This window comes from Chrysemys picta, chromosome 14 (genome assembly GCF_011386835.1).
Source record: "Chrysemys picta bellii isolate R12L10 chromosome 14, ASM1138683v2, whole genome shotgun sequence".
NCBI lineage: Eukaryota > Metazoa > Chordata > Testudines > Emydidae > Chrysemys > Chrysemys picta.
Window position 1 is genome coordinate 39,579,336 of NC_088804.1, and position 25,379 is coordinate 39,604,714.

At 47.3% G+C, this 25,379-nt stretch overlaps 1 protein-coding gene and 2 long non-coding RNA genes across 3 annotated transcripts in view; 1 reads left to right on the forward strand and 2 right to left on the reverse strand.

Annotated features, from left to right (window-relative positions):
* The window catches only part of LOC101939918 (uncharacterized), a 44,889-nt gene extending 32,103 nt beyond the window's left edge, over positions 1-12,786 (reverse strand). Inside the window, exons 1-3 of the long non-coding RNA XR_006174908.2 lie at positions 12,723-12,786; positions 8,770-8,902; positions 6,936-7,042 (exon numbers count right to left, since the gene is read on the reverse strand). This is a non-coding gene — a long non-coding RNA (uncharacterized LOC101939918). The remainder of the gene's footprint in view (positions 1-6,935; positions 7,043-8,769; positions 8,903-12,722) is intronic.
* JPH3 (junctophilin 3) overlaps positions 1-25,379 on the forward strand; it is a 115,203-nt gene that overhangs the window by 85,073 nt on the left and 4,751 nt on the right. Inside the window, exons 3-4 of the mRNA XM_005292243.4 lie at positions 3,660-3,784; positions 17,042-17,961. Of these exons, the coding sequence (XP_005292300.2) occupies positions 3,660-3,784; positions 17,042-17,961 (1,045 nt within the window). The remainder of the gene's footprint in view (positions 1-3,659; positions 3,785-17,041; positions 17,962-25,379) is intronic.
* Positions 15,582-24,882, reverse strand: LOC103306119 (uncharacterized). Its single transcript, XR_010592620.1, has 5 exons — positions 24,743-24,882; positions 18,548-18,653; positions 17,235-18,024; positions 16,253-16,332; positions 15,582-15,829 (listed from the first exon to the last, which is right to left on the reverse strand). It is a non-coding gene; the product is annotated as an uncharacterized LOC103306119 (long non-coding RNA).

The following is a 25,379-nucleotide window of genomic DNA, read 5'->3' on the forward strand; positions in this document are numbered from 1 at the left end:
ATTATGGAGGGGGTCAGACAATATTTAGTGGCAATAGATATTGCGATTCAAACAGTTAAAGCCTTATAATGCTTAAAACACTACTTGTCAACATCACATGTCAAAATAGACAAAGTAAATATTGAGTCTGATTTAAGGATAAGTTCTTAAGTAGCATTTTTCTTAATTTTCCCGTCACTGTCTATTAGTATAGATGGAAATGTTTTTTCTCAGTTTGTGCGTGTACAGCAAAATCACCGTTTAGCAACATTTACTGAGAAAAAACTAATCCTTCCAAGCCTAGCTATGGGCACGCATGAAATCCCAAAGGGACCCATCCAAATAGGGTGTGATTATACATTTTGCATGGTTTTGAACTCTGAATTTCTCCAGTGGGCTGAACTGGATTCACGCTGAGTTCTAGTTTTCCAGCAGGTGGCTGGGCACAGCCTGGCGACAGCTTCCTTTCTAAGGCCTGGCACCAGTAGGTTGACCAGATGTCCCGATTTTATAGGGACAGTCCCGATATTTGGGTCTTTTTCTTATATAGGCTCCTATTACCCCCCACACCCATCCCGATTTTTCACGTTTGCTGTCTGGTCACCCTAGGCACCAGCGAAGAAGAAAGCTTGCTCATTGTGCCCCGCAGTTCCTGGAGCGAGACCTCGGCTGGCAGGGCCCTGCTGAATTAGGCTGTGTGTGGCGTTAAAAATGGTAATATTGCCAATGTTGAGCTCTGAGACAGACAGGAGCCCAGCATCTGCTGAGCTCTGCACTCTGAGCTCCTCTGGCGCAATCCCTTTGGAAGGGAAAGCAGAACGCTGGTGATCTTTGCACACATTCTGTCGGTGTCATCTTTACTCAGTTGATTGCATTGTTTTTGCCTCCTTGCACCCTGAGGTCAAACTAGCTGATGAAGTCAAACTGTCCCCTGTCTGTTTCATGCACCATCATGAACAGTCACCAAGAGCAGACTCATTCTTTGGGTGTCTTGCTTGCTCTCTGGAGAATGTGATAGGAGGCGGAGTGTCAAGTGCTGCACTCGTCAAAGCAAGCATTTTAATTGTTCTTCCAGAGACCAAAGGTCAAGAACGGTTGTTTTCTTCTACAGCACTTTTTAAAAGGAGTTTATATATTTGAGAAACTGTATGGGAACTGGCCATATGCATATTATCAGAACTACTGCCGCTGCAACACCTTAAATTGGAGAGGGTTCAGAGAAGAGCCACAAGAATGACCTGAGGATTGGAATACGCGCCTTATATTGATAGATCCAAGGCGCTCAATCGATTTACTTTAAACAAAGAGAAGGTTAATGGGTGCCTTGATCACAATCTATAAGCGCCTATACAGGGTACAAAATTGTGATAATGGGCTCTTCCATATAGCAGACAAAAGATAATGGGCTCTTCCATATAGTAGACAAAAGGTCCAAAAAGATCCAGTGGGTGGAAGTTGAAGCTAGACAAATTCAGACTGGAAATAAACCGCAAGTTTGTTCCAATGGCTAATTACCCTCACTGTTTACCAAGGGTTATGGTGGATTCTCCATTACCGAGAGTTTTAAAATCAAGATTGGATTTTCTTTTTTTTTTTTTTTTTTTTAAACAATCTATGCACTAGTTCAAACAGGAATTAGCTCATGGAAGTCCTATGCCTGTCAGACCAGACAATGGTGGTCCCTTCTTGGCTTTTAATTTATGAATCTGTGGAAAATTGCCCTTAATGAACTGGCCACAGTGATGCCATCCATGCATCAGGACTTTGTGGGGGGGGGAAGGGGGTATAGTGTGTATAGAAGACAAAGCCCCTGATATCGGGCTGGTCCTGATAATAATTGGGACATCTGGTCTCCCTATATCAGGGTCATCTCCACTACTCTCGCACTGCCACCTTAAATAACTCTTTAGGAACTAGTCATATCAATTCCATCAGCTACTACAGCGGAGGCAATTTATATAAACCCGGCACTTGTGAAAGAAACAGAACGTGTCAACAAGTGACAGGTCATTACTGTTTCCTGCAGTTATGCATCGTGCTGATATGATTACACAGTACCCTGTTGTTACAGAATGACTGCAGATGTAGGTGCATAGAATCATAGAATATCAGGGTTGGAAGGGACCTCAGGAGGTCATCTAGTCCAAACCCCTGCTCAAAGCAGGACCAATCCCCAACTAAATCATAATAATGGTACTTTCTAACCTGGACTCAAATAACTGACCACACACACGAAAAACCCCTACATTTGTTTTGGATACACTTAGTACTTTTTTAAAAAAGCTATATTGTGTAGAATGTATCCTATTGTCATTCTTATTTTCCATGTATAGGAGTTTCTCAGAGCACTGCACTCAGTTCTGGGCACCTGCAGTGACAAACAGATTTGGAAAACTTAGAGGGAATTCAGAGATCAGGAACAAAAATGATTGAAGGAGCTGGAGGGACTGATTGGGGTGTGGGGAAGAGTCAGTCTATTGCTAATGCTCCCTTTACCCTAGTGTCTAGGCAATAACATTTTTTAAGGGTACGTCTATAGCTTGGCTAAGTGGGGGAGGTAGGATAATTGATTACCATTAGTCAAAGGATGCATACATCAAGGACAAGGAGGGATTGTAGAAGAGCAAGCAACTCCGAGCAATGGGATGAAATTAAGAAAAATGTAGGTGACTGGGAACACTGCATGAACAATTAGTCAGTAGAAAAGTCCCTCAAGGGAAGGGGTTTTATGTTCAGGACTTGGGACTTTAAAAACATGGCTTGATAATGACTTATAAAAAGGTACAGTAGATAGGGTTGGTTGAAAACTCACTGCCAACTGTCTTTCAGTGGAGATTTGTGTTTGATGAAATACATCATTTTGTGAAACTCCCACAAAGCACCCTGGTGGCATTTCCAATTGAAACTTTGGCTTTTCCACTAAAAGTTTTCAGCTGACAACCTTTTGCCCAAAAGTCAACGTTTCCCACAGAAAGCATCTGTTTTCTAACTAGCGACCGCAGGGGATAATTCTGCTCCAGCGGAGGTGACCCACGAGTTCCGATTCGGAGATGAAGGCGTTTGGGTCGGGTTCGTGCAGCAGTGTTACTACTCAGAATGCTCATTGGCCAGTTGAGTGTCTGTTTCTCAGCCCATCTGTTTGAGGAGTGGCAAGCACTGAGTGGCTCCTGGAGAGGCTGAGCATGCCCATCTTTTCCAGGCCAGCTGAAGGCCCTTGGCGTAGCCTGGAGTTGCTCAGCACTTCAAAGGACCAAGTTCTTAGTGCACATTTAATACCCAATATTTTCAACGAGACTAATTCCTTCGCTGCGAACAACTGCCACAGCAAAACCCTGACACAGGGTTACAGCGGGGGCTGTCTAATGGGGAGAGGTTCCCATTAACGTGTGGCTTTTGTAGCGCCAAACAGGGCTGATCTGTTTGCCATGTGAGGTCCCTCTTGCAGAAACAGGTTCAAGACCAGTGGCCACCAGCAGGGCACTGGACAGTGGCAGGGCTGGTGCCTAGACCAGAAGAAAAGCTCTGTGTTTAGCTAGGTAACTAGTCGAGGCGGGGTGGGAGGGGGCTCTGAGCTAGGACGGCAGTGATCATTGCTACTGCTGCATCTCTTTGAATGATGCCTCTTTCCCACTTGAATAACTGAGATACCTAATTAGTCTTTGTCTCTCATTCGCTTGCAGGACTTCCCACTCGAGGGCTAAAGCAGACGCGGCTGTGACAGCAGCGCAGAAAGCTCAAGAGGAAGCTCGGATTGCCAGGATCACTGCCAAAGAGTTTTCGCCTTCCTTCCAACACAGGGAAAACGGTCAGTCTGCGCTGCCAAGCCGGCCGGTCTCCCAGGATGACTTCATTGTGTGTGCGTGCGCGCATGTGTCGAATGGTACAATGCATAGGGGCATTGTGGGGCTTTTCGGGGGCAAGGGGGCCTGGAGCTACAGGGGGGCAAAGAAAGTTTGCCCCCATCCCAATAATCTGCAAGGGCCCCCAAACTAGCTAAAATATGTACAAAAAGTTAGTCAGCATTAAGTAGTAGAAGTGACAGTGACAAAACACTGACACAGTAGCCAAATTTTACTTTTTAAAACTCTCATGTAAGGTTCATGGAAAAGCAAAGCCCAAAATAAAAATAAAGCCAGACAGGGCTATATTAGGTCACAAAAGTTCCTGAGGCAGATCGTTCCCTTCAAATGCGTGCGCATGTGCACCAGAGAGTAGGAAGGGGACAGGTATAAGTGAGGGTAGTTGGGACGATCTAAGACTAAACTGCATTAATTAACATATGTGAATGGTATTATTCAAAAATTTTAGCAGACTGCACTCTCATTAGAAGGCTGCTACCACCAGTTTTTCTCAAGCTCTTCAATCGGAGGTTACTCATCCATCCGAATCGCTTCAGTGTCTGATGTTGGTGACTCATTACGTTGGTGCTAGTCTCCCTGAGTCAGTGTGCCAGTGTGGCATTAAGGGGTTGTGCCATCTTTAGGACAACATATTCCATCCAAACGGAAACAACAAGGAGTCTGGTGGCACCTTAAAGACTAAGGTTAGTCTTTAAGGTGCCACCAGACTCCTTGTTGTTTCCGTAGATACAGACTAACACGGCTACCCCCTGATATTCCATCCACTGGTTGTAGTCATCAAAGATCCATGGTTCTTTTCATAAGCGTTGGGACGGTTAATTGTTGTGTCCTGGCCAAATTCAAATTTGAGTACATATGTTTTCCTATGTTCTCACATTGTTTCAGTTGGATGTGAGACTCATCTTCACTTCCCATCAGGTATTGTTGCTGCAAGCTGTAGAACAGCTTACCTGTGCCACCCAAGAGGTGGCTGCATTTCACTGGTACCTGACAATTCTCCTCTAGAGAGAGAAAGCTGAATTAATCCCTCGTGTGACTCCACTGACTCCGTAACTGGGAGTGTCTTTTGCCCACACTAGGTAAAATTTGTGACTCCTTTGGCATGCATAAGCAGGAGCTACACCATACAAATGTGAGAAATGATCCTTGTTATTATACTAGTAACAATCAACTGCCACAGTTCCTTTCTGCAGGGAAACCGCACGGATGAGCCCTCCTTGAGAGCATGTGTTTGGCTACCTTAGATGGCCCAAGGAAGCCCTGCCCACTGCTCTTATGCATCAGTCTATTAGACGGACATTACATAAAACATTTCAAAGATTAGTGTATAGTGCAAATCTTTGTCTGGCAGGAAGATGGACTAGAGATGACCCCAGAGGACTTTTCCAGCTGAGGATGGAAATACATTCACAGGCATGATGCTTGTTGGTTGAGGGCAGGGTGACAATGGAAATGTTACATAACCCAAGGGTTATATAGACATACCCATTACGGTGCCCAGATCTGAGATTTCTCCACTGCTTTGGGGCTAAGCATTAGCTTAATGCACTCCTTATGGAAAATTCTATAGAAATTAAGGCCTCTAGAGTAATTTCTATAGAACCCCAATTGAATTTAAAGGGGCACCATCAACTTAAATCACAGTGCTGCCTGAAAATGTTCCCACCTGCTATTGTTACTGCTAACCTCTCAAATAACCGTAACCAAAAGAAATTAGAGAGAGAAAATATTTTCTGTATTTTTAATGTGGTCACGCTGTGCATTTGTACATAGGCCGTTTCTTTAGTCACTTGGTCAGTTCCCCCTGTTGTTTCACACAGCAACAAGGGAGACGGAGACATTTTTAAAAGGAGGCAAATGGGGTTGTAAACCCACAAAAGTTGTCAGGGGTCTCTGATATTGATTTTTACTACTTTTTAAAATAGATATATTTCAGATATAACCACAGCCAACCCTTTATGGCAGGGTGCAACGGGGTTAGCACCTCCAGAGTCCCCTTTCCCCCATGGCCTGGGGTGGCCCTGCAGCATCCCTGCCTCAGTTTCCCCACAATGACTTGGCCATCCAGCTAAGACATTAACAAAAATCCCCCCCTTCCAGGGTATCCAATTCCAAAAACAAAACACAAACTCTTTGCCCCAGTCTCCAGCAAGGCCCACGCCTCTTCCCCAGGGGGTTGTCTTCCCTTCTCTAATCCAAGCACTCCTCTGAGCACACTTTGGACTCAGTTTACATCCTGTCCTTTTCATCCTCCCCTCAACCCCTTGGGGTTGCTCTCTTACAAGCAACCCCTCCCAGGTTTTCCTGCCTGGAGTCCTCCACACACCTCTCTCTGCCTGGCTTGTGCTTGTGCTTGTCTCTGACCCTCTCACCATCATCTGCTCCTCTCTTTAGCCAGCTGGCCACTGTTGGGCTTCCTTTTAAGTCCCACCCTGCCCAGGGCTAACTGACTGACCTTAAAGGGGTAGGCCATCTTTAGTCAGGGATACAGTTCTCTACTAAATTCGAATGGAGGATTTAAAAGCCCTATCGTCATTTTCAGAGTTCCCCATGAGGCAATGGTTCTCAAACTGGGGCCGCCGCTTGTGTAGGGAAAGTCCCTGGCGGGTGGGCCGGGCCGGTTTGTTTACCTGCCGGTTCCGCAGGTTCGGCCGATCACGGCTCCCACTGGCTGCGGTTTGCCGTTCCAGGCCAATGGGGGCTGCGGGAAGCGGCGGCCAGCAAATCCCTTGTCCCGCGCCGCTTCCCGCAGCCCCCATTGGCCTGGAGCGGTGAACCGCAGCCAGTGGGAGCCACGTTCAGCTGAACCTGCGAACCCGGCAGGTAAACAAACTGGCCTTGGCCCGCCAGGGGCTTTCCCTACACAAGCAGCGGCCCCAGTTTGAGAACCGCTGCCATAAGGGATCAGGAGAAATACACAGAGACACCTACAGGCCCCTCCGTTAAACATTCCCACATTATGCTCTGTCTTCCTTCCATCACATGTCAAGGTTAAGTCTCAGGTTGTTTCCAGACTCCATTGGTTATAAGATAACGATACAGATTTAAAGCTTCACAAACCTATGCAGTATGATTAAAAAGAGTCTCTGGCCTTACCCTGCCCCTGTATGAGACTCCCATATTCCAGTGAGATTCCTTGTTTGGCGTGGTGATACCAGCTGGGTGGATAGTGGAGTGTCCCAGCAGACTGGGTTAGTCTGGAACTGGAAAAGAAGGGGGAGAAAAGGACGTGTTTAGTGCCTTGTGCGCCACATCTCCTGTACTCTCGTGCAGCATGGAATAGTCAGCTGGTGCTGTAGATCTAGGAGTGACTGTCTGCTTTGCCTGGTTTCCACTGGTTACAGCAAAGGGGAAAGGAGGAGATCATAAGGGGGCCAGTTGTGGCTCCCTAAACCTGGGGCTGTTCTATGCCAGCCATGGCCCAGAGGGGCTGCTGTAATATATGCTGTCTGGCATTAACCCCTGGGAGCCATCTGCTAGCTGGGAATTGCTGAAGCAGAGTGTGCTCTAGCCACAGCCTTCTGCTGCCCCCTTCCCAATCCCAGCATGCCCCCTACACTAGGAACCACAGAAAGGTTGGCACAGGACCCAGCTACTCTGGGGGAGGGGAGGGAATCCAATGGTTCATCTGTCAGATTTACTGAGTTTGGCTCAGGCACATTTGTAGTTTGTAGGATGGCGCTGGCATTCGGCATCTGCTCCTCACTTAAGTACAGCAGGCATTGTATCATTCATGCCCCACTGTAGTTCCTTTGTTCTTACTGCATGTGTGCGCGTCTGTCTGTCTTTGCCCTGAAACATTTCTGATCATTTTCCTCTCTGTCTTTTCAGGAACCTCCCCCACTATCCTAGGTTTACAAGATGTCAAGCCAGCATCCTTGACATCTGTACCCCTCTCCCTGTATCCATCCTGTACATTCCATGCACTTCCAAATGGCAAGGAGCATGAAATAACCCTCTGGACCTTAATTATGGATGCCAAGCTGCATGTCTGTAATGAGCTCGTATGAATGCCCCTGAATGTGGGAGGTAGGGTTTGAAATGTGGATCTAAATCTGAACTGTCCCAAAATCAGAATGTATTTAGTTTTAGTCCATTAGTAAGAGGGGTTCTGGATCTTTTATCCCTTTCTATCCATCAGAGGAGTGAGGTTCTGGAACATCCTTCTAACAGGAGGAGTGGGGGCAAACCACTAAACTAGTTTTAAGAGAGAGCTTGACACGTGCATGAGTGGGATTAAATGAGAGGGTTGCCTGGGATAGCAGGGCCTTGATTCGTGGTCCTAAGAGGTCCCTTCCAGTCCTATGGGCTGGGGTTATGGGCCAGACCCACCCTGACACACGCATTCATTCCTGCACCCTGAATATTTACCGTAGTGTATTTCCCTTTGCTAGCCAGAGAGGGGCTTGCATTGTGGACAGAACCACTTATAACGTAAACAAGAAAACTCAGTAAAGGGACCATGTCTGTTTTGCGAGCAAATGCGGATCTGACTGAAATATCCCTCCGGGTTATCACTTCCTTTCAGAGCTGCAATTCGGATATCAGAGAGCTGAGCTTTTTAACAGGTCTTCCCACTCCCAGGGGCTTTTTCAACCCTGAGATATTCAGTATCTACATCTCCTATTGCCAAGCGACGTTTCCTTTTTAACATTGCTTCTTGAAAAAAGACTTTTTAGGTAATAAATTTTTTTTATTAGTTTCTCGGCAGGGATCTGCTGTTTGATTTGTGCTGGGGTTTGTGTGTCTGCTATTGGTGTTCGGGTGGATTGTGTGTGTGTGCGTGCGTGTATATGTTAGTTTCCACTTAGAACGCATGAAAAAACAAACACCCCAACCAAGACGTGGCATGAAACCTGGAAGTGCCTGCTGAACAATTCTCGCAGATAAAACCCTGGAGTGTGCATCTCAGTCAGTCTATTTGTCCTACCTGCAGCCAGCTCTGTAACCTCTGGGTGTGAACTTGTCAGCATTCACAAGTTGAGTGGGGTCAGGCGTTGGATGGGAGGCCTCAAGAGAAAGCCAGGTGCTGCAGGAGATGATGTTGGTAGGGTTCCTTGGCCCTGTAATATTGGAAAAATTGTAAAATGGAAGGTCCCTTAGAGGAGTGCTCATTAAAGACCCCACTGCCCTTTTCGAAAGAGCAGGCATGCAGTGCCCTGGCCTACTTCTAACTTACATCACATTCTACCTCCAGAAAAGCCCCCCTGCACTTCCAGAGGGACCTGGCATTCTACTCCACTTCCGGTCCTCAGTTGATTGTGTAACGTGTCATGTAACAAAGCCACTGTGAAACAGCTGCCACATTCTACCTCAGAGGTGGCTGCATTCCAGTGGTGCAGTGATCAAGGGCTTTGGGATCCTTTAGGGTGAAAGGTGCTACAGAAACAGGTGATATTTGTTATTGTCTGAACTGAACTTTTTAAATACAAAACAAAATATATCTGTAAAAGGCTTCCCTCCCCTTTCTACAGCTAGCCTGATTTCCTCTTCCTACATTTCCCCTCTTCTTTCCCTTAAAAGTCCAAAATCACTGTCACTTAACCCAACCCTAGAGCCCTGCCTTGCTTTTTTCAGGCACCCATAGGAATGTGGGGTCACCGCATCAGGGTGTGATGTAGGAACAGCTGTGGGGGCAGAATGAAGCAGCTGGCTTGGGGGAGAGGGGAAATTGCAGCAAAGGTCCCTAGCAGGTGAGTGGATGGGAGACTGGCAGGCTGCAGTTGTCTCATGGGGGTGCTATATAGGGCTGGGGAGGAGAGCTGGCATGGAATAAGACCGTTTCTATGGGAAAGCAGATCATGGCAATTGTTAGCTGGGTCGGTTCGGTTCAGCGAGCGGGTCAGGAATTTGTATTGTGGCAGCATCAAATGAACCAATCAGGACCTTGAAGTGAAGGGTTCTGCACAGGCACATAGGAGAATGGGGGCCCTGCCCTGAAGAGCTTACAGTCCACCGTGGGACAAGATGTGACAAGTGAACGTGACAAACAGGAGACGGGATGGAGGAAAGGGAGATAAGGGTGATGATGAAAATGTCATACAGGTCCATAGGTAGCTGCAGACGCCACAGGAGAGGTGGCTCTGGGGAGTGATTTGAAGGACAGAGCAGTTGGGGGGGGGAGATTCAACATTTCAGAGGTGACGGGAAAGAAGTTGCCAAGACGCTTGTGGGTGAAGCAGATGAAGGGGTCGGAGAGGCTGGGCAGGGGCAACTCAATGAGCCAGAAGAGCAGATAAACAGAGAGGGGCTCAGGGCGAGGGCAAGAAACTTGAACTAGATACGGTGGGAAAAGGGGGAGCCAGTGGAGGGATTCAGGGCAGGGGGGAGACAGAGTGACATGCTGAGAGATGATCTCAATAGCTGGGTTTTGAATGAACTGGAGGAGGCTATGGGGGTGCCAGAGCCAAGCACGGAGCAATAGCCAAGACAGGGGATGATCGGGGCATGGATGAGGGGTTTGGTTTAGGTTTAGGTGACAAAGAGGACATAACTGGGGCTGGGGAAAGCCCTAGAATTTGGGATTAAGATGCAACTTGGGGGGGCAAGTTCCCCCCCCTTGAGACCACCCAAGGTTAGCCTCTCGCCACATCTATTGATGTAAAGAGACTTGGAAGTGAAGGGGATATTCCTGGGCTGTGAAACCTCCAGAGACAAGGCTGTGAAATGGCACCAACTGCTCATTTCTGCCTCCAGACATTGGCGCAGGAACCGGGTCCCTCGCTCGCCCCTCCCTCTCCCTGAAAGCCCAGCTGCTGTGCACTGCATTGCAGGTGAGGCAGGACACCTGGCCACTTCTCAGGACTGTGAAGTCCCAGCATGTGACTTGATCTAACGCAACTTAACTGCAGCCTCCTCCAGTCAGACACAGGCAGGGAAATGCTATTAACCCCTTTTTACCCATGGAGAACTCAGGCCAGGTCTACCCTTAACATTTAGGTCAACGTAGCTATGTGGCTCAGAAGTATGAAAAACCCACCCCCCTGGATGACATACCTCCACTGACCTAACCCCCAGCGCAGACGCAGCTAGATCCATGGAGGAATGCTTTTGTCAACCTAGCTCCTGTTGTTCAGAAAGGTGGCATTCCTACATGGACAGAAAAACCCCTGCCATCAGAGGTAGCTGCGTCTCCACTGCGTGGATTATGCGGGCACAGCTATGCTGATATAGTCAAGCCTTGAGACACAGAGATCAAGGCCCAGATCCTCCAAGGTATTTAGGCTCCTAACTTCCATTGAAATCAGGAGCCTAAATACCTTGGAGGATCTGGACCTAAGTGACGTGCCCAAGGTCACACAGGAAGTCTGTGGCAGAGCCAGGAAATGAACCCAGGGATTCTGAGTCTCAGTCTGATCCCACTGTATTCCCAGAACGGGTACAGCACAGGCAATGGCAGTACAAGGTTATGCCACACAGCCCCCTTGCCAACCTCCCTTCATCAAGGCCTGGCCTCTCCAGGACCCATAACCAATCTGCTGAAACTGCAACAACCAAAGGGTTAAACGTCACCTGACAGGAGGTGGCCATAGCACATTTCGGCGCTTTGCTCATTGGCTTTAGATATCAATGCCAGCCAAGGATGCTTCAAATCCGCTAGCACGTTGAAATCCAGACATGAATGTTGTGTGTTCTCTTTTGCAATTTCACAGTGGTTCTTCCAGGAATACCACATGCTCCAATGCTAATTTTAGCTTATAATAATTGTTGAACATTCCTGGATGCTGCAAGCAGGCAAGATTGTACCGTGCTGCTGTCAGGTTTCTTTTAAAGGCAACACCCGTATTTCAGAGAAGAACTGAATGCCTTTACCCTGGGTGGTGGGTTAATATTGACACAAAGTGCATCCATCTGGCATGCTGGCTATTACATAAGGGCTAAAGATGAGAATATCATATTAAGAAATGAGACCTGTCTTAAACCACTAATCAAGGGACTGAGAAAGAGCAGTGGCTTAACTGAGCTAATAAAAGGGCAGCAAAATTATATTCAATACAGTAAAATGTATATTAAGGACATCTCCTAAGATGGGGGGTTACTTAATAAGCATCTCTTGCATAGTTTTTCCATGGGTGGACAATCCTTTAAGGCCATCACTCAACCTGGCAAAGCCTCTCTCACATGAATAATTCCAGTGGAGTCAATAGGGCTCCCCACAGAGTAAAAATGTGCCGGGCCAGGTTCCAGATTCGTAGGTGCCATAGCACATTTGGGTTTTCTCATGTTCATAGCTGAGCGTGAAGCAGACAGTGAAGGTTTGGGTTGACGCTAATGCAGAAGAAGAGTGGACATGCAGATTTAAATAACCCATGCTGTTGGCAATGCTTTGCTCTAGCAAGAGATCTGCTGGGGTAATAGGGTTTTGCTCCACTGAAATAGTTTGGAAGGAGTCAGCAGGAAGAGATTGCTGAGTCAATATGCTGTGTAACAGAGTAACACGGGGCACAAAGACCGCTCTGGCTCCAGCTGTATTGCGTACATCATCTAGTAAAGCATTACAGCTCTGGGGGCGTGTAACGAGGTCCACGTCTGCCTCTCGCAAGCGCCCCCTTCTCTGCCCGATAGTGCCTGCAATCGCAGTTCTTTTGAGCGAGAACCGAGCCTCCGGCTGAGCTGCATTCACTGTCCCCCATTCCGGGGTATACAGTCTCGGGGTTTTCCCCCAGCCCTGGTATGGGGCTGTAGCTCTAAGACTTCTTCCCAGAGGCCCTGCCTTGTTCAATAATCCAGCCGGGGCCCATTTTGGTACCCACAGCTGGTGTCCTTTCAGCAGTCCTCCCTGGGCTCAGTCTGCAACAGACCAGCTGGGCCCACCTCAGTGCCCTCAGCTGATCAGGCCAGGTTCTGGGCTCAGTCCCCCAGGTTCTGCTTGCCCACACTGACCTGTCCACAGTCCTGCTGCTCATTCAGCCAGCCAACAATGCACCTGGTCCTCCCTCTTCAAGCTCCAGGCAGGAACTACACTGTCTCTTTGCCTGCTTGACTTTTATATGGCCTTCAAGGCCCTGATTGGTCGCTCCAGTAGCCCCTCTGATTGGTTGCTTCTCTGCAGCCACTCTAGTCTGCCTGGAGGACTTCTCCGCTACTCTATTCTGGGACAGGGTGACACAGGACTGTGAGGGCTCCAGCAGAGGGCCTCCACACCTACTCGACCCTGTCACAGGGTGAAAGCCACTATTTACCCCAATGCAGCAGGCATGGATTTCCCAAATGGACCTCCAACTTTACAAGGAAGTTTCAAGGCCACCTAAACCTCCCACAAGAGGCGGCAATAACCAGGTGGCTTGGATGTGCAATATGAAGAACATTGTTTAGACTTGGCCAGATAACCCCAAACCTCATCTAAACAAATTAATCTGGACACTTTGGAGGTGGGGTGGGAGGTGGAGTGGGGGAGCAGGCTCAGTGGCTTGGCAGACTGAGGTGGGCACAAGCTCAAGGTCTAAGAAGGCCCAAGATTATGTCTTTCTGCCACACTGATCGCCTGTCCTTGAAAGATGCAAAGAAGCAGTAAGGCTCTCAAAGGAAATTTATTTGGGACAAATATTTAAAAAGTGCTTAGCACTGAGCGGCTCTCCTTGAGAACAATGGGGAATTCCCATTCCCAACCCTCTCCCCCCCTTGAGAACAATGGGGAATTCCCATTCCCGACACCCCTCCCTTGAGAACAATGAGGAATTCCTGCCTCCTCCTTGCCCCCCTTTGAGAATATTGGGGAATTCCCACCCTTGACTCTCCTGGAGAACACTGGGGAATTCCCATCCCCCACTTCTCCACTGAGCACAATGGGAGCTGCTGGATTCTGGGTTCTTCTGAAAATCTTGCCCCTTGTTTTAAGCTCTCTCTAGAAAAGGATGTTCAAGAAGCACCCTGCTGGGGGAGGGGGCTTTAGAGTTTAGTCAGGAAGAACAAAGAGGTTAGGGTAAAAGCTCACTCCAAACACCCAGCCTGGCCTCTGTCCCTGAAGTGGAGGGATCCAATTTCTATGCTGTAGATGCACCCATGGTAAGTTCAGTTCGGTGAGGGAGATGCCCAGGCTGACTCCTCTCAGGAGCTGCACCCTTTGGAGGCCAACAAGGGGAGATTCAACTAAATTACAAAGTAGCAAATGCAAAACCGATAAAAGGAAATACTTTTTCACTTAACACATTACTAGTCTGTGGAACTAACCGCCACAGCAAATTGTCGAGGCCGAGAACTTAGCAGGATTCAAAAAGGGGCTGGATATTTATACGGACGACAAGAATATCCAGAGTCGGAATAATTAATAAACAAACATTCTGGGAGGAATAGTAAAGCTCCTGCTTCAGGGCTTAAGCCAATGTCTAACTATGAGAGACTAGGATGAGACCTATCTGCTACTGCAGGGTTCTTACACCTTCTTCGAAGCATCTGGTGCTGGCGCATGTCAGCAACAGGATCCTGGATTAGATGGACCTTCGGTCTCATCCAGTCTGACAATTCCTAACAGCAGTCTGAAGGGACTCCTATGTGAGATGCGACAAAGAGTCCTGTGGCACCTTATAGACTAACAGATGTATTGGAGCATAAGCTTTCGTGGGTGAATACCCACTTCGTCAGACGCATGTGGTGGAAATTTCCAGAGGCAGGTATAAATATGCAGGCAAGAATCAGTCTAGAGATAACGAGGTTAGTTGTACATAACGAGGTGAGATGTACATCCTCACTCTCACTGCATATGGGGCCAACCTGGAGCTCCCCACTCAGTTTTAACTCAAGCAAATTCTCACTGAATTCTCATGAGGCAGAGTAAGAAGGAAGGACATCAAAGGGAGGTTAATGCCCTGGACTAGAACTCAGGAGGCCTGGGTCCAATTCCTGTTTCTGGCACGGCCTTCTTGTGTGGTCACTTAAATCTGTTGGTGCCTCAGTTCCCCATATGTCAAACAGGAGTGATAATTTGAGCTGGCAACTTTCAGTGAAAACTCTTAAACCAAATTATTTCAGGGAACATGGAATTGTAGTTCCCTTCTCTCCCATAATCTCCCATAATGCATCATGGTTCCCCCCTCTTTGCTGGCGTAAGCTGTGCATCACAGAGTCCCTGCTCAGGGTGCATTATGGGAGATGTAGTCCAACTGGGGATCCCAGCCCGTGGAGGAGAACGGGGACAAGAGCAGCAAACTGCAACCCCTAGGAACAAATTGCAACCCCTATAAGGCACTAGAGCTCCCATTTTCAGCTGAAATACTTCAGTTTTCAGACAACATTTTTCAACAAAAAACAATTTTCTGTGGAAAGTGGACACTTTTCACAAAAGGTGTCATTGAATCGAAAACCCAGGTTTCCACTGAAAACTGATTTCAACAGAAAATTTTTGACCAGCCCTTGTAATGATCCTTCCTTTGTCTTGTCTATTTAGATTGCAAGTTCTTTGAGGTAGGGACTGTCTCTGACTTTGTGTCTGTACAGCGTCTAGCACAATCGAGCCCTAGTTGCAGTTGAGGCCTCTATGTGCTATTGCAATAATAATAATAATAATAATAAAAATAAGCTCTAAGCAACGACATCAAGATTTGGATCTGGGTACGTTGTGGATCCAGGTCTGTGCTAAAAGGGAAACCATGGGCTCACAGATTAGATAGTTTGCTTTGAGTTCATATAGAGACCACTTGATTCTTCCACGAAGTCTAAGCTATGAAATCAGAGTGCCTTCCTTTTGTTTGGGTGAATTCACACTGCACTTTTTTTGTTTTTTTAAACTTTTTATTAGGACAAGGTTACAATAAAATGTTACCATACTACATCACTTATCCAGGCTCAGGTTAATATTCCCAAGAACCTGGCTAAAGATTCTGCTCTGGAAGTGACCTCTGCTTGGAGACATCTTTCAGGGAGACAACTTGGATCTGGGGGATGGCTTGAGTCTGGTTCCATACTGCTTCAGAAACAGCAAACAGACTTCTGCTATTTCCTGACCATAACTTCTTTCCCGACTTGCCTTCTTGAGCCGGAGTCTCTCTCGTGTGCTTGAGGAGGAACAAGATGACATAAAGCAAATTATCCAGCAGGATCAGGCAGAGATTAAAGCAGGCATTTCATAGCGTTTATTTTTAAACCAAGGCAAGAAAATTGAGTTCTTCCTTTTTGAGACTCATTTCTCATCTAGCCATAGCAATTGCAATTAGGTGTATTTGAGGGGTGTCAGGCAGTTAATATATATATCAAATCTTTCATGTAACTTAGCAGGGCTTTACCTGGGAACAAATATGCTTTTGGTGTGTTAAACGAGCATTAAAAACCGTTGGTTTTCACTACCTCCTTGGACTCACAGGTGTTTGTTAAGGGATTAATAAAATGCTGCTTTCATAGCCAAGTAATCAGCCTGACATGTGAAATTTATCTTGCTGTCCCAACACCCTTGAGTAGGTCCTGTTGGAAAATGCACTCACCAGCATAGCCCAAGCATGGCAAAGTCACATTTTCCCTCTTGCGGTCCTGTGTGATGGTGTTGGTTTCTCTGAGAAGCCCACTGTGAGAACAAGCAGAGTGCAAATAGGTCTGTAAACAATGGAGGCAGCAAAGTTAAATTTGTAGAGCAGGAGATGGGGAGGCAGGACACCTGGGTTCTAGTCTTAGTTCTGCCACTGACTCACAGCATGACCTTGGCCAAGCCACTTAATCTCTGTGTCTGTGCCATTTATGAAACGGGGAAGAGGGGTAGTACTTCCCTTCCCCACAGGGGACCGTAAGGCTTAATTCATTTGTGTAGGTCAGGTGCCTTAAGGGCCTCAAAGGGAAGATAACAAGGATAAAGCATCGGTGTTGTTAGAGTGCCAGTCTGCCCATCACCGGTGAGTTGGCCAGGCCGAAGAAGGTATTTTGACATGCCTAGCAGATCACCCCGGCGCCCCAGCCAGCACTCCCTTGCCCCACACCAGGGTAGGACATGAGCCACTGCAGAACATGGGTGGGGCCTGTTGGGCCTGTCTGCACACTCCCTGCCCTGCCGGGCTCCAGCTCGTCGTAATGTGCAGCATTTCGGATGCTGCGAGTAGTGTCAGGCACGGTCTGAAACCAGCCGAGTCTATTCTGTCGGTCTAGGAGCAGGGAAAAGGTTGTTGTCATGGGCCTGACCTCTGGTGTCGATACTGTCAGTCCTGTTCTTTACCCTGAAAGGCCCTGTGATGCTCTCACAGAATAGCAGTAACCCTGTCTCTCTCTCTCTCCTCATTTAAAAGGGCTCGAGTGCCAGAGGCCAAAGCGTCAGAACTCAAGCGACGACATTGAGGTCCTCTCCACAGGAACCCCACTCCAGCAAGAAAGCCCGGAGCTGTACAGGAAAGGCACCACCCCTTCTGACCTCACTCCCGACGACAGCCCCCTGCAAAGCTTCCCCGCCAGCCCCTCCTCTACCCCGCCACTGGGCCCCACCTGCAGGACCAAGAGCGCCCATTTCTCCAGACAGGTCTCGGTGGACGAAGAGAGGGGTGGTGACATCCAGATGTTGCTGGAGGGACGAGGCGGAGACTACTTGAGACCCAACAGCTGGAACGAAGACAAAGCAGGCGGGACACGTAGCGTTAGAAGTGGGACCCTGCGCAGCAGTCATTTGGGGTCTGCCTCCATCCCTGAAGATTACAGAGGCCGGAGTGGAGGGCACAAACATATGGCCTCCAACCACAAGCAAAGAGAGAGGTGGACAGATTCCCCGGCCACAGTTTCTTGGACTTCCCACCACCGGTCCCACAACCACAGCTCAGGGAGTGCCAAGTTGCTTGGGCTGGATGAGGAGAAGCTGAGCAATTACGAGATGGAAATGAAACCCCTCATGAGGATGGATTCTTATATGCAAGAGATTCACACCCAAAAAAGACACTATAGTAAAGCAGGCCCCTGCAGGAGCCTGGCTGAGGACCACCGTGGGGAAGACCGGGGCTTTGGGGTTCAGAGACTGAGGTCTAAGTCCCAGAACAAAGAGAATTTCAGGCCAGCTTCCTCTGCTGAGCCCACAGTGCAAAAACTGGAAAATCTGAGGTTCGGGGACAAAGCAGAACCCCGGCTATTAAGGTGGGACTTAACCTTCTCCCCGCCACAGAAATCCTTACCTGTTGCACTAGAATCCGAAGAGGAAAATGGGGATGAGCTCAAATCCAGTACGGTAAGTAGACAAACTTGTGTCGTTGAACCTGACTCAGGAAGCAGATGCCAAGGCGAACCTGAGCTGGTTCAGAACCGTTGCAGCGTTAGAAAGGTGTGGAAGAAAATTCACGCCATGAGAAAAACTGCCCCCCTCTCCCCCAACCAACCACCTTTAGTACCTTGAATTCCCCCTGCCTCCCATTTGTCACAAGGTATCAAGTACATTGAAAGGTGATTTTTGCAGCTTGCGTTACTGGCAAAATGTCTCTGGGGAAATGGCAAATATTCTACATTGGGCGGGGGAAGGCATAAACAGGGAAATGTGATTTGTTCCAAGGTAAAATTTTGTCACAATGAAATCCCAGCAGGACTCAGACTTGATCAAATGCATGAAACATTGCAAACCACCCTCCCTCCACCCAATAAAAACCCAGCACCCTCAGAAACGACAAAATAATTATCAGGTTCCTGCCCACATGAAAATTCACCCAGCAAAAAAAGGAGCAGGTCCATGCAGCTCTTGTTGATATATTTTATCGGTAGGCCTGACAAATCCAACAGTATGAAATAACCCAGTTGCAACAGCTCTGTATTTGAATCCTTACCTCACGCCATTGCATCAATGTACAGTGATGTCATGTCGCTGCATCATAGTGTATCACCAAGTGTGATGCAATGTTCTTGTGCCATAATGTTGTTGCATTGCAAAGCCTGAAATAAAGGTGATCCTTTAATTGTGCAATACGACAGTCATGGAAGAGGCCCAAGAAAATTAGGACTGTTCTCTGAATTTCTGGATAAGGGATGATCCTGATTCTAGTTGAACTCTTGGGAGTGCGCTGCATAGCACTAAACGCCCACAAATCCTATGGAAGTCACTAGGAACGTGTAGGTGCTTTGTCTGGCCCTAATATCTGCAAGGAGCTGGGCCTAAACAACTGATCTGTTAGCACCAATGCACAGGGCTCTGTCACAAGAGCTAAAGGTGAAATCCAGCCCTTGTTGTGGGCTAGGCCCTAGCAGGTGATGTTACTTATGCACACAAACCCAGTACATCATATACACCCCCAGAGTTAGACAAACTTCTGTGGTTCGCAGGAGTTGAACACAACCTACGTGCTGGAGACATAGTTACTATGTAGATCACACACACAGGGGACTGGCGCTCAAACCCTGGCTTCAGATCTAAACAAACATTAATACAAGACAGTTATTACTGACTAACTAGCAGGTACAGCCTGCATGTAAAGATGCACAGACAAGCCATTAGCATGCACATCATATTTCTAAGTGCTATAACTGTGAAGCAGCATGTTCAGTTTTCTCACATTCATAACCAAGGGTGGAACAGATGGTGAAGGTTTGAGTTGAAGTTAATGAAATACAGAGTGATAGATGATATGGGGATTTAAATAACCCATGTTGCTGGCGACTCTTTGTTCTAGAAAGAGTTTTGCTGCATTAACAGGGTTTGAGTCCAGTGGCATGGGCAGGAAGGGAGTCATCAGAAAGAGCTTGTTGAGTGAGTATATCTAGAACACAAAGCATCACCCATCCATAGCATAACAACAATACAATGTCACATACATATAGCATGTTGCACCTTCAAGGATCTCCAAACATTTCACCAACATTAGGGAGTTTAGCCTCACTTTACCCAAAGGTAGCTGTGTGTGTGATTAGCTCCATTTTACAGATGGGAAAACTGAGGCACAGAGCAGTTAAGCCCCTTGTCCAAGATCACAAAGTGAAGCAGTATCAGAACCAGGAAAAGGACATAGCACCTTTTAGCTCTGTGCCGTCAGAGCCACCGAGTTCATGAGTGGGAACCCCACACCTGTGCAAAGCATTGCCGCTCTGGATTTCCCAGACAGGCTTTAAGTTTTTCAAAGCAAGTTTAAGTCCATCCAGCCTCCCCAGAGCACAACTTAGACTGCCAGTTTTAGACAAGCCTTCCTATTTCCAGCAGGCTGCCTCAGATGCCGGTTTGGTTTTCTCAGTTATTTGCTGAAATCTTGTCTTATTTCAAACTACTCAAGAACAACTAGTGTGGTCCTCAATGGAGCCAGATGCTCAGTGAAGGTTATGGGAGTTTTGTTTGATTAAAGACCACAGAAATGACACTGTTCAACTTCAACTACCGGCAAGGCATTATAAACAGAAAGGGGAAGACATTCCAGTGGCAGCCAGGTTTCGTTTTTTTAAGAGGCACATTCTCTATTAAGATATCCTAAGCATGTTTCACTGTCATCAGGGAAAGTGAAAGGGAGCCAGTCACCCTATAATTAGAGCCTCTCTGCTGAGGTATCACAGTGGAAGTGATGGGGTGTCAGTGAAGGCTGCTTGGCCAGGTATTGAGACAGGGGGAGGATACCTGAGAGGAGAAGGTGATATGAGTCAATGCATAAAGGGGGAAGGAAGCGGGGCGGATGGAATCCAGCAGCTCTCCCCAGAAATAGAACCTCCCAGCCTACGTAGGTGACAAATGTTCCTTTCTCGGCTTTTTCAGGGGCTTTCAAAGTATTTTAAAGGGATTGCACCTCGGGATGGACAATTTGCATTTGAAAACTTAGTCACCTTGAGTCCCAAAGAATACGAAACAAGTGATAAAAATAGCAACCGGTTGCTGCCTCCGTAATGAACTAACACCCACTCCCTGCGCCAACAGAGACTCTTTCCACTTGATGTTTAGGAAGACAGGCCACTGAGAGTGAATCTCTCCTAGCTGCTCCTGGTAAAGGGCTCTTCCCACCCCCCACCCGCTGCTGTCATTTGGCAGGTTGGGCTGGTCAACGAGAACATTGTTTGGACTCTGAATGGCTGTTCAGTTCACCCACATTTGTATCTCTGCCTGGGCCTAATCCAATGCCCTATGAAATCTATGGAAAGACTTCCACGGTCTTCCAGGCCATTGGCTTAGTCCCATTATCTGCTATACACTGGTGTGAATGGGGCTTATTTGCATAGCTGGGCAATGGGGTTCCTGGGGTCTTTCCACATTCAGGCTTTGATCTTACCCCTTCCCAGGCCTCGTGTCTCATCACAGCCTTTTTCCACAGCCCTCTCTCCAGGCTACTTCCACAGCACCACACTTCATTTCTGAGCTCTCCCTGGTCTCCCTCACTAGAGACACTCACAACAGGGCCAATGTCTCCCTAACTACTCTCCTTACTGACCATATATCTAGTCCTGCAGTCACTTGACCCCGGTCATCTGTTCCTGAGACTGTGCCACCTATCAGTCCCTTTAGATGACATCCCCCAGAATGCCCCGGTTTAGGGCTGAGCCAGGACTGGACCATGCTTGCCTATCACCTCCCTTTAAAGCCAGTGGATACTATATCACAGTGACTATAGACAACAAACTATAAAATTATAAAAATCACAGAAACATAGGGCTGGGAGGGACCTCAAGAGGTCATCTAGTCCATCCCCATATGCGGAGGCAGGATTAAGGGTATTTAGACATCCCTGACGCATCTGCCTAACTTGTTCTTAAAAACCTCCATTGATGGGGAGTCCACACTTAACTTGTTTCATTGTTTAACTGTCCTTAGAGTTAGAAAGTTTTTCTTAATACCGAATCTAAGTCTTCCTTGATGCAAACTAAGCTCATTACTTCTTGTTCTCCCATTAGTGGGCATGGAGAACTCTCCATAAAACTATCCATAAACTGCCTCTCCATAAAGTGCTGACAATGCACAGAGCAAACACATGGGGGGGCGGAGGGGAGGAAATACTATTTTTCCCTCTAATCTCTTTCATGTACAGCCATCTCAGGGATTACTTGTAACAACTCTAGGTAAATAGTTTTCAGACAGAAGTGTGATGTTCAATTTGACGTTGTCCTTTTAAAACCCTTTTGATATCAGGAGGCCTTTGATGTAGCTGAAGGATTTAGCCTCATTTTTATTGTCATTGTCATCGTGTACGTGTTTTAGTCTTTTTGATGTGAATATTTAGAGATGGGCCTCACCCAACCCCCGAACTATGAACACTCCTCCACCCCCACCATGCAATAATTGGGATCAAGATCTGGATCTCAACTTTGTGGCTTGTGGCACCTTAGAGACTAACAAACTTATTAGAGCATAAGCTTTCGTGGACTACAGCCCACTTCTTCGGATGCATCCGAAGAAGTGGGCTGTAGTCCACGAAAGCTTATGCTCTAATAAATTTGTTAGTCTCTAAGGTGCCACAAGTACTCCTGTTCTTCTTTTTGCGGATACAGACTAACACGGCTGCTACTCTGAACTTTGTGGCTGGCTCCCTCTCCTGCTAATTCAACAAACTAAAATCCTGGATCACCCCCAGACTTCGGAAACATTGGCATTTGGATCTAGAACCTGCAACTCACACCCAGCTCTACAGCTCTTCATAACAAGGGCACGTAGGTCACGCTGGCAGGTGCACTAATACATACAACCCTCCTAAGTAGGATGGAATTACACTACGTTTGCACACACACACACACACACACACACACACACACACACACACACACACACACACACACACACACACACACACACATCACAGGTACAATTTAGGAACGCAGGTTTGAAAATGTAGCCCCTTAATCTGTTCTTGTTTTATTGTAAAAATCTCCAGGATGACCTTTTTTAAATTAATTTTTTTATGTAAATAAAACATATTCTCACATATATATAAATGCATATTATGTAAGGCCCTTGTCCTGTGATGTGCTGACTTCATTGGGACTCGGGGGTACTCAGCACCTTGCAGGATGGATCCCCAAATATATAATAGTTGTCATGGCTCCAGGGCTTAGTCCCTAAAGGCTGATGAGATTTTTTTCAATGAGTGAGGACTACAGGATGAGGATTAAATTTCTGTTATCTCTACATTCTGACCTATCAGCTTCTACCACTTACTTACCCGGCCCCCATTACTTCTGGAGAAGCACACCGATTCACCATACCCCAGGCAGCCCTTCCTGTGACCAGGCAAGAGAGATGACGCAGAGACTCCATGAAATACACAAGAGACCTTGCTATGCCAAGCCATTAGTCTGGGAGATGCTCAGACACCCAGGTGATGGGCATCAGTACAAATCCCATAGAACGGCAGACAGCGTTTCTTACTGAGACCATAAACCATAATGGCTCCGCTTGCCATCTAACTACGCCCCGCTCGCTGCAGTATTATATGGCTTTTCAGTAATGCCCTATTTTATTGTGCACTGGCGCCAAGCGACTGCTGCTTTTACGTAACTACATTTGGGGCCAGATTCTCTTCTTGGTTACTCGTGTGCTCACTTACTGGAGTCCCTCATTGCATGGGCGTAAATCAGAATTTACCCCCATGTTTTACTTGGTAAATGCTCTTTACCTATTTAGCAGTGACTTGTTCCTATAGATTGCTGAATAGTGGACCCCGTGTAAACAGGACATCCAGCCGCTGATTTTTCAGCATGTTCCCAGTGCTGAGGCTTTCTGGTGAGCAGCATCCTTGATAATTACACTCAAGAGATCCCAGAGGGATTCCTAGGTAACCGCACTACAGTTTCCATGGCAGAGATAACAAAGGTCGGACTCTGTGATAACAAATAACAATGGATTGTTAATATTTTAATTAACAATGCTGTGGTTTTATTTGTGAGGTACACCTCCCCGCCCCCCCCCCCCCCCCATATTCCCAGTCAGACCCTTGGGTTGCTGTACAACAGTTAGAAACAAACAGGATAACGAGACAGAGATGATGGTGCTTCGATACTGCAGTGATGACATTATTAATACACAGATACTAGAGACAGCTTGGAAGCTCCATTCAAAACATAAAGCTTACCAAAATATTTATGATTAATTGTGATTTCATAGCAGGGGGCCATTTTATTTCTCGCCGAGCCCCCCTCTTGATCCACAGCCGCAGTGCCTGGGAAGTCATGAGTTTAAAAGCCAAGGCCCTGATTGTCATTAAGGCCACTTACACCTCTCTGGCAGTAATAGAATTTACCCCTCCTTCCATGCCCTTTTACACTGCCAGGGAGAAGCAAAGAGGTCTTCGGATAAATGAGAATCAGGCCCCCGAGCCGTTCAGCTACCTCACCTTCTTGCTGAAATTTACCATCCCCAGCGTGGAAAGGCGAGGGAGTGAAAGGAGGCTCAATATAATAATTCCCTTCTGAGGATGTGGTCAGCCAGCTATTCACCCTGCATGTAGTTACACTGCTACTTCATGGTAGAGCGGAGTCTGGAAATCTGTGCATTAATGCTGGGCTGTGGAGTGAAATTTTGAAACTGTGCCCTGACTTTACAAGAGATATGGACTGGAAATTATAAACAACCCCTTGCAGTTCCTGGCGTCACTGCCTAGAACCAGCACATCTCTCTCTACCGTTCTGCACAGTGGCTCTTTATAGGTGCTGTGATAAAGTACTATGCCCTCAAATGACATGCGAGTCCTAGCTGCAAAACAGCTCAGGCTCTGGAGTCCCATCCCCCCAAAGTCTGCAGGCGTATCAGTCCCAAGTTTGTATTTGGGCTTCTCTCTCAATCGAGTGATCCGTTACCGCATAGCTAAAGTGCGGCAAGACTTAAATGAAATGCCACTGAATGGCTAGAGCTGCGTGTGGCGTCTCAAATCACAAGGCCTCAAGGTAAAAGGGATTTTTGCTTTTGTCTCAATGTAGGTTTCCCTTGTTAAAGGTCCAGCATGGTCGACAGTGCAGTGAAGTGAAGTCACTTCATCTGCTGGTTCTAAAACGTTGCCGTTCACGGGAGTTTACTAACCTGTTGCCAGCTTGAGGACAGGCCTGAATTTCCCCCAGGGCTCACTCACCTCAGAGTGTTTCATCTTCCTCCAGGGCACCAAAGAGGAATCAGGCAAAGATGGCACATATCCCAGGACAGTCAGCTTCCTGCGATCGCAGGGGATGGGACGGGGATGAGTAGATCTTTGGTGGAGGTTAAAGCACAAAGCTGTCGAATCAGAAGCCCAGGCATAAGCAGCATTGAAAAGTTTATAATTGGAGCTGAAGCAAAAGCCTGAAAGGTCACAAAGCTTTTGATTAGATTAGCCAGCATATTATCAGAAATCTGGCCCCTCCGCTAAGACATTCCAATGCCTTTACAATGGGTGGCCCATTCCCAGCTGAGAGATCACTACATAGATAGTCCTCTTTGGAGTTAGGTCCGGAGGAGTAGAGAAAGGGCAAATGTGAAAAGCAAAGAGAAGCTGTAGGCTGAAAGGATGTCAGACATCGGCTGCCCCCTTTGCAAGGAATCCCCAAAGACAACTGCACGTGCAGAGGTGATTTTTAAATCCACAAGCTCACAGACCTCTCGCGGGCATGACTTAGGTATCCCAGTGCACATGTTAAGGACCTAATCCTGCAGCCCTTACTCGGGTAACATTCCAATCAGCTTTCCTTTGAACTCCATGATTTCCATGGGAGTTTGGTCCCAGGAAGGACTGC